At 39.7% G+C, this 9,575-nt stretch overlaps 1 protein-coding gene across 1 annotated transcript; it reads right to left on the bottom strand.

The window, feature by feature from the left end:
- Positions 1–382: 382 nt before the first annotated feature.
- Positions 383–9,575, bottom strand: LOC102211240 (protein cordon-bleu-like). The gene is made up of 11 exons (XM_005744287.1): positions 9,502–9,575; positions 7,781–7,912; positions 7,474–7,584; positions 7,111–7,381; positions 5,625–5,651; positions 5,452–5,534; positions 5,169–5,360; positions 4,914–5,007; positions 3,886–3,906; positions 810–2,090; positions 383–647 (listed from the first exon to the last, which is right to left on the bottom strand). Exons 3-11 carry the CDS (start codon positions 7,507–7,509, stop codon positions 640–642), a joined length of 2,013 nt encoding a protein of 670 aa, XP_005744344.1. The 5' UTR covers positions 7,510–7,584; positions 7,781–7,912; positions 9,502–9,575; the 3' UTR covers positions 383–639.

The following is a 9,575-nucleotide window of genomic DNA, read 5'->3' as shown; positions in this document are numbered from 1 at the left end:
CCCAACTGAGTATTAGAATAATGTTCCATATAATTTCAGTTAAATATATAAAATGCTTTTTGTCTATTTTGTCTTTGTAAGCAGCGATTTTATAAAAAAAAAGAAAAAAAAAACTCAAAAAGAGATGGTGTCAGGCTCGTGCATTTTAAAAGCTAAGCTCTTCTGCCACCTGGTGACTAAAATCCAGACCAGAATATGAGACAGCTCTTTTTTACAGTATTATTGATATCTGGAAGCATACAAACAGGCATTCTGAAAGAGAAAATAAATTTCAAACATGCAGAAAATAAGCCTATAATTGCAATTAAAGACACACAAAAAAAGAAGCTCTCGCATAGAGTTGTGTTTGTGTTGGCACATGCCGAATGAAAATGGTTTAAAAAAAAAAAAAAAAAAAACCCCACACAGGACATTTTCCCTCATGTCCTATGAATTTGGCCTTCTTCATAACAGAAAATGTTTATGCTCAACATGTATATAAATCATTTTGTAACAAATCAGACATTTGACAGTGAGCACAAACCTTAAAAAGAAAAGAATAAAAACTGATGATGTTCTTAGAAATTATTCAGTCTGGTGTCCACAGTCAGGCCCAACTGTGAACCAGGACTTTCATTCAAACATCTGAGAGGAAGCAGGTCAGGCACCTGTAGAAGAATAAGAGAAATGTTTCTAAGTCACAGGGCCTCTAGCAAGCAGACAGGCAGTGGAAGACAGTCAGACATGTGAATATAATTATTAGTGAGTTCTAAAGTAAGTCATCACAGTAAAGAGACTTAACTAAACTACCAGTCGAGTACAGAACTCACCATACTGATATGTGGACCGAGGTGGTGATGGAAGCAAACCATGTGCACCACTGGAAATTTGAGGACCTTTACTGCATTGAGATCTCTGGACAGCTATTGCTACTGCCTGAGCAAATCTGGAAGGGGCTGCACTCTTCTTTTCCAGACTGTTCTGTTCAGGCCTAGGTGAAGTAGGCTTGTCTTGAAGGGTCTCCCTGAATACATTAATTTGCCCATTCAGGGCAACTGTAGGGCTTGATATTTGGGAGGGCAGCAAAGAGGGGGATGTAGTATCCTCTCTTTCATTCTCCATTATTGCTATGTCTTCATTGAAAAAGACAGGTGGAGGAGGTGGAGGGAAACTGCCCTCCTCCTTCTCCTCTTCTTCTTGCACCACTTCCTCCTCAGCTTTCGTCTCATCGGCGCACGTGTCTGCGCTGGAATTATCGACAAATTCCTTCTGAGGTTCTGAGTGGATGTGATCTTCAGTATTAACCTCTCCATAACTGCACCCTGAAATCACCTCTGATGTGACCTCATAGCCCACCTCTTCCCTCTCCTTTTCAGAGGTGTCCCTAGCCTCCGACAGAGGTGGACTGGGTAAGTTCTGATCAGTTAAATCATGCAGAAGTGGAGGAGAAGCCAGGTTGTCAGGAAGCTGAATCTGCTGAGAGGAGGTATCCGGACTGGGTGCAGGATTTTCACTCCCCGATGTGTCTGGTGAATATCGTTTCTCATCAGTATCTACTTGATTATTCCCAACCTCATGAGACGTTTTGCTCTCTGGGGTATCTTTAGGTGATATACAGCACTGGTCTGGAAGATCTCCGGTAAGATCTTGTGTTTTCTTCAGAGGGATAACTTTAAATGTGGTCATCCCCCTCTTCTCAGCTGGATACTCCCATTCACTCTCAGTTGGAAGGTTAGATTTGAAAGCGGATTCAACATCTGTGCAGAAAACTTCACTATTCGGACACCTTGGGGTCATGGGGGTAAAGGAGGAGCCATTTTGAAATTTGGGGAAAGTGGCAGAGTTCTTCAAACGTCTGACCAGTGTTTCTCTAGAAACAGAAGACATCAGGACTTTGGCAAGGTTGCAGCGGGCGCTGGAGAAGTCTTTGCCTCGTAACATAGGCAGATAGGGATCAGCCACTTCGTGGAGATGAGCCAGTGATTGCTGTAAGGAGGATGATCCTGACTTTGGCTGTAAAGGGCGTGCCAGTGAAGATGGTGATCTGTTTACACACTCTGACTCATCACTTTCTTTTAGTTCCTCCGGAGTGTTCAGGGACTTGACAGTTTCTAAAGAAACAGGAAAGACTTAGCAACAGTTTTCATCTTAATTATTCATTTTTAAAAGGTCTTGGACCCAAAAATCTGTGTGCAGATACTTCTAAATTATTAAAAACCCTTACTTTTTTGTACACACATAGGAATAACTTTAAATGAAGAAATTGACTATAAATGGTTAATATTGTGGCACTCAACAGTTGGTATCAGTTCAGGAGAATAATGGTCTTTATCTGGAAGCAGATAAAGCAAGGACTGAGCAAACCAAACAAGAAGGCCTTTGGTAAACTCCAAGCGTTGTCTGAACATCCTTAGAAGAACCTAAAGATGGAGCTTCAAGGATGCTTTCCATCCTTGATTTGAATAACCTCGTCAAAGTCTTGTAGAAACGTACCTAAGAGGAGACCGAATTAAAGATCTAAATAATCTCATAGAGTAAAGATTTCAATTCTTGAGTTCTTCAGTTTTGCATTTAGGCTTTTTCAATGTAGATTGATGGGGAAAGAATGCTACATTATTAATTTGTGTGCAAAAAGTAAAGAGGATTTAAATTATTTCTGAGGCAACGGTATATCATTAAGATGTAGGCTTACATAGTATACAGAAATATACATTAAAATATTGATATGATTATCAATCATTTTAATAATAAAATAATCTAGAAAAGTGTGCACATAAAACTGTTACATTTATCTTAAGATGTAAGCAGAAGAATCAACTTCAAGGACTAACATTATACTTTAAAACACATAACTATATTATTTAGCAAAGAAAGAACTAAACATGGAAGATTTTAAAAAGTCACTTTGGAATCAACAGAATTAATAATTCATTTTAACCAAATGCTCTTCTTGGTGGCTTCTTTATCATTTAAAAGGCACAATAACTAACTCTAGTCTAACCCATTAATAGGAAATCACACACAAATTAGAAAAAGCAAAGTACAGAATTATCAGAGAAATATGGATTAGTAGTATAAGCAGACAGCTGAACAGCACAAATGGACAGCTTATAAATGTAGAAGGCGTGAATACAGTGCCCGCCATGATCTTTGGGACAAAAAACACAATTTGTTGTTTTTCCTTTGTGCTGTGTAGATATGTAGTGTAGATATGACAAATGAGGTAAACATAACATCTGAAGCTGAAGCTTAAGTTTTGAATGTGTAATTTATAGATTTTCACTGTAATTTTAATCTCATTTTAAATATGAGATGTGAGGAAGACTGTCATTAGGATAAAAAAAATCTAAATAAACCTATCAGAGAAAAAGCAGAAACTCTACAAGTGGCTAAATCAATATTCTGGTGTTAAAAAGAATAAATGCACTGACTAGTTCAAAGGAAAACTAAAGTACGCAACAACAATAACCCAAAGCAACCCAAGAGTTCCTAAAAGTAAAGGCAAATCTTTCAATGGCCAAGTCAGTCACCTGATCTGAACCCAAAACAGCATTCCTTTCCATGATTAAATATCAAACTCAATACGGCAGCAACTGAAGGTGGCTGCAGTGAAGGTCTTTATATCTCAATTTATGTTAGATTCTCCCATTAGCTAACATTAACCTCTGAAAATGTCTAATTCTTTTTATAAAACCAACATTTGTGTCTTTGTCTCAAATGTTTTAGAGGGCACTGTGTGTCCATATAAGCCACCAAAAAGATCTACAAAAGCCACTAAGACGGGAAGGAGGAAGAAGAGGCCAACGCAGGAAGAAGATGGAGAGGAGCAATAGGGTGATGGAAGGAGGAGAGCAAAAAGTGACAGGGGTGGTGGCAGCAGCAGCACCAGCAGCAGCCCTCAATTACCTCCTTGGGATGGCACAGAGTCTGTAAGCAGGGAGGAGACAAAGCTTCAGTCTAATAGCTTCCTAACTAACATCCAAGATGTTTAGAACCACCTCATACTGAAGAGACTCCGTTAAATGTTCTGCCACGGATGCAAAAATCCTGTTATGTTAAAGATCAGATTGTAGGGGATCATGTTTACGCAAGCGTAGGAGATCAGGAGTGTGTTTAATGTCCATCTACCTTTGGCTGGGAGTTGTTTTTTCAGCATCACATTGACACTAGCTCAGCAGTGTGGCATGTGTTGTGGTTTAAAGAAAACGAAGGAGTGAACCAAGACAATGAGGCTGCTGTTCACAATTACACTGTTATTTAGATCACCGAAAGAAAGCTTTTTTTTAAAAAAGTGATCAATTTCCCTATTCTCACTTAGTTATTATTAGCAGTTTTTAACTAAAAATGAAATCAAGAGCCAAATCTATAGCAGATCATTAAAAAGAAAGCATGTCCACAGAGAACCTGGACCCAGGCAGGGGACACATTTCAGACAGTAATACAGGGGAATGAAAGCTTGAAGCTGAGGACAGACTGGAGCCAATATGTCTTATGAACAAGGCCCTGGGTCATTTCACACAGGGTTCAACTGTATGGACCGATAAATGCTATGTTTTTTTTTGTCAGATTTAACTGCCAAATCTCCCATTTGAAGGCATTTTCTTTGATAATTTTCATCTTAATTTCATTTCTTTCTTGAACCCCTCTGAGGTTTTGAGGATTCATCTCTGTTTAAACACATTTGATTTCCAATTTGACAGCATTTCAGTAAAAATGACCTTTTACTGAAATACTGCAAAAGGGCAATTTTACAGGGATTACTTCACAAGCATAGTTTACTTGTTTACTTGCAGACAGTCACCACTAGGTAGCAACATAAACAGCTTGCCCTATAAGAGATGAAGCAATGAGACTGACAATAATTTGTCAGTTTAAAGTGAAAGACTGGCTCCATTATCTCAATTAATGCCACCATTTTGCATTCATGATTTTACCTTTAGTATCTGTCAGCAGCTCCTGGAGTGTGTTTGCACAGGGAGGTGGTGGGGCCCTCCTCTTGGTACTTCTTAAGGTAGATCCTTCAGAGCTCTACAGAGACACAATGGTATCATTGGCATATGTCCCAAGTATTTCCATTTATATAGTGGTTCCTTTATTCTTTCACAGTTTGACCAGTGTTCTCATTTTTACAAAAAGATTTTTCAGGATGTTCTGGTCGTGTTCCATTTTCATCCCTGCCACCGACTAACCTGTGCTCCTCCTAAATTGCAGGTGCTGAAGTTACTGACACTCTGAGAAACAGCAACTGGTGGCGGGGGGGCTTGCCTCTTCTTGGGCTTTTCTATAGGCAAGGTGTTGGAAGATGAAATGCTCTCCGAATTCATACGGAGTACCGCTTGTTTCCTGGGTCCTGGAGAAGCAGGAGCACTTACTGCGCCCTGCTACACGTGAAATGTAAATGCTGGTCATCAGTAAAAGTTGATCAATAAAGAATAAAGCAAACATCGTTGTCCTCACAGACTGACAATATACCATTTCGTGTTTCTTCTTCCTTCTTCTAAATAAGCTGAAGAATCCTTTCTTTTCCTTCCATTTCTTCTCCTTTTTTGGCAGGTCTAGGGAATGAAAAGGATCTGATTGGTAAGTGATATACAGTATAAACCCTGAATGGCGAGCCACTATATGAAATTGTTTGGGTTGGTTACCTTGCAGTGGAAGTGAGATGACTTCTGCTGGTGTGACAGTTGTTACAGACAGAAAACAAAGTTGCCAAAACAGATGAATTAGGTTAATATTTACACAGGAGCAGGTGTATTGCAGGAATAAAAGATATGTGACTACGACTACTAAGACAGCAAGGTTTTGTGAGACATGGCATCATGGGAAGATGTTTTTTTTAAGAAATAAACAACTTATCTATGGATCCCATAACATATACAACATGTTGCATTTGGCTTCTTCTTCCAAAGGTTACAGTGCAAATTGATGGTACTGAATTACTCACTAAATACTTTATTAGGAACACCACATTACTGCAGGGTCAGGCCAACTCTTTTGGTTCCAAACAGGCTCAGCTCTTGCCATCATGGATGCTACATGATGTTAGACAAACTTGCTTGTTGCTGATGACTGCACGTCATATCTCTGAGACAGTCAGGTGCATGTGGTCATGAAGCTTAACTACTGAATTCATATCAAGTGATCATGTTCATAAAACCAGTTTGATGGCTCTTGCTTTGTGCCATGTTGCATTTCCCAAACAGCAACCTTGGACTGTTGACACAAGCGGCTTGGCTCCAGGGATTTGTGCTGCTGACACCCAGTTATGAGCCACCATCTGCAGCCCTCAACAGAAAAGGCCAAAGCCATGTTTTTCCAGTTTTTAATTGTTCCATTTTGTTTAGACTTTGTTTACTGCAGACTTAGAGGTTTGTGCTTCACAGGAGTGAAACCTGGAATGGACTCGTCCTGTTTAGACTGTTTGCTGAATCTGGCTTCATTTGGCTGAATCTGGGTCCACACCTCTGAGTGTTAAATACAACACTGTTGAGTGTTAAATTAACACCTTTGACAGTGTTATATGTTTAAAAGTAACCTAGTCAGTTTTGAAGATTAACAAAGACTAACACTGAGCAGTGCTGATTTTCTAACACTGGAAAATAACTCAAAATGTTAGAAATATTCCAGTGTTAGAAAATCAGCACTGCTCAGTGTTAGTCTTTGTTAATCTTCAAAACTGACTAGGTTACTTTTAAACATATAACACTGTCAAAGGTGTTAATTTAACACTCAGTGTTGTATTTAACACTCAGAGGAGTGGACCCATATAGACACTCTCTAGTGTTAATTTAACACTGGAGATTTTGCTGTGTACTTGAGGCAGAACAAACAGTGATACCATACTCAAAGTAATTGACATCTAATTTCCCCCCACTTTCAGCCTTTAACTATTTATGTTAACATAAACAAAAGTTTCTGATGTGTACCTGCTGTGTTTATGCTGTACAGCTTTAACATTATTACCCAACAGGGGGACAATAGAAATGAGGTTTTCCTAACAAAATAACATACACAAGCCAGTGTGACATTACCTGAATTAAATCGTGGTAAAAAACATCACAGGTCTTTTAAATATTTAGAGGGACATAAGATCACAGGACTGCTGACTAGCAGCTTTCACATCCTTCATACCTGTTTCTGCTGTCTTGGGCTGATGATGGTCAGTGAGGTCTTTACCCCCTGTGTCTTTGGCAAACACTTCCCTGAGTCCGTGGTCATTTAAGCTCTTAGTCAGGTCCAGCAGCTCTTTGGACTGAGAGTCTTTCAGTAATATGGTTGTTTCTACTTTAAACTCACACTTGTCACACACCAACGGCAGCAGCATCTGCAGCGGCAGTTTGGGATCGACTCGCACCACAGTCTTATGGGATTTATTGTAGTTGATCAACAGACGTATTGTTGCCTGCAATGAGAAACAACCGTTAACATATACTCATTGTGATGAAGCGTGTTGAAGCAACGGTTTACTTTACAACTTTCCCCCTCCTTTTTTACCTCAGGCACGTATGGCCCCTTGAGCTTTTCCTCCATCCCTTTGGGCTTCAGCACAATCTTCTCAGCTTCTACCGAGCCAATAGTAGAGTTTGGTTTGAAACTTATGTTGCTCTTGTTGGGAGATAGAATATCAACAGTATAGTCTGAAGGATTCAGATGGTTACTTGCACAGAAAGTCACTATAAAGTCCATCAGTGGTTTACTGTGAAGATGAGAATTTAAGGATTATCTTAACATGTTTTGCACTTTGTGAAAATCATTGCTGTTGCAGCAGTTATTTATTTTTTTAAACTGTGATATGACCCACCTTCCATGCACTGTGACACTCTTCTCCAGCCCACCTGGCAGAACCACGGACAGCAAATGGTCTCTTTGCAGTGGACCCACCTCCTCGCTCATCTCTGTGAACCTCAGAGGAAGTCACGGGGACGCACAAGATCTGAAGTTGTTCCCAGTGTCAGACAAATGACCTGTAAGCCATTTACATTCCTAAATATGATTAAAACATGACCTCCCACAAACTAACAGAAACCAGATGGCCACCATACTTCACTATTTGGCAACAGCTAATTATCATCTTTAAATTATTCTTGTATTTTATGAATTTATGACTTATCAATAAAATATCATAAACTGTGACAATGGTCTTTACTGTTTGTTATTCAGTTTACTGACTGCCAGCGACATACTGGGAAATAAGTTTATCTTGTATGGTGACCTACGTTTATGAGTCAGTCCATGAAAAATGAACACTGTCTCTATTGTGACAGTGTTCATTTCCTGGTTGTATAGTATTTAGACTGTCATGTGGTTATTTCCTGTAACCCACTACTATGGACTTAAAGGGCCTGTAGATTTGACATTTTTCCATAGTATCACATTTACATGGCTCCATTATGTATACTAAAGTTGAAACCCCAGCTGTTTCTGAGGATGTCAGGTGGAACACTTTCTCAGATTCAACTGACCTCATATGGAATTACTCTATTGTCACATTTACTTTGTAGTATTTATACATCCAGTCACATGAACTTGTAAGACTGAAATTGCTCATTCAAAGGTGAAGAACTGAAAAAAAACGTTTGTGTGTTTGGGTTCCCCCCCCCGCCATTCTTAGAATTACAAGGTAAAGAAACAGGAAACATGAAAGCAATGATAAAGCTCTCTAAGAATCTATTGGCCCACATACGAACCCCTTAAGTGAAATATGACGAAAAATAAATAAAAAGGAGAGAGCCTGAAATCTAAATTGCGATTACTGCCGTGATTCCCTGTTTCCCCACGTCTCAACCTCCGCCGTGAACTGAAGGTTGCCTATCTGGGTACATGTGAGGACACCTCACCTCCTTCATGGGATTCCATTACGCTCTGTCCTCACCTTTGACCTTGTGTTGTTCTCTGCCATTGCTTAGACGCAGTCTCTCAAATAGCTCGATTAAAAGCCAACGCCCCGATGTGTGTTTGAAAAAGAGCTGCTCAGCGGAGCGTGCTACAAAACAGCTGCATGTCTCCGCTCATCAACACGCGCGTGTCACAGGCCGCTGAAGCGCGCGCACAGACGCTGGTACACTAGCCAAACTAAACCTGTAGTCCTTTACTACACCCGAACAAAGGGATACCGATATACACACCGGACACCTGAATTATCAGTAACAATTAGAACGCTATTTTTATTTGCATTTTAAGCAGTTAGCCTAGTTATCTCGTTAAATTTAAACTATCTAAAGGAACAATTTATTCCACTATTAGCCTTCACCGAATAACCAACAGTTAAAAACTCGGTAGAAACTTATCCTACATGCACAACAAATTTGTGTGAATAAATACACAGTACATGATCCGCTCAGCCTGTCTGTCTTCAGCCATGTCGTTCAGGCAGTAATGCTGAGCACCAAATAAGCTTAGGCTACTCTGTTTCTTGAGTAAGAAGGATTAGTGCTTTTAAAAGGCTGCATCTCTACCCGCAGTCACATTCAAAGACACAGGAATGATTCATTGTATATGCACTCATAACACTATTACACTCACCTGTGTCCAGACATTGGTCCCATTCTCTTTCAGGTTTCTCCTCTGTATTGTTAAGTGATGGGAGGAGAGAAGGA

The sequence above is a fragment of the Pundamilia nyererei genome, unplaced genomic scaffold (genome assembly GCF_000239375.1).
Source record: "Pundamilia nyererei isolate P.nyererei 1_Seehausen unplaced genomic scaffold, PunNye1.0 scaffold00141, whole genome shotgun sequence".
In the NCBI taxonomy this organism is placed as follows: domain Eukaryota; kingdom Metazoa; phylum Chordata; class Actinopteri; order Cichliformes; family Cichlidae; genus Pundamilia; species Pundamilia nyererei.
Note: the sequence above shows the minus strand (reverse complement) of the source record. Positions and strands in the feature narration are given on the sequence as shown.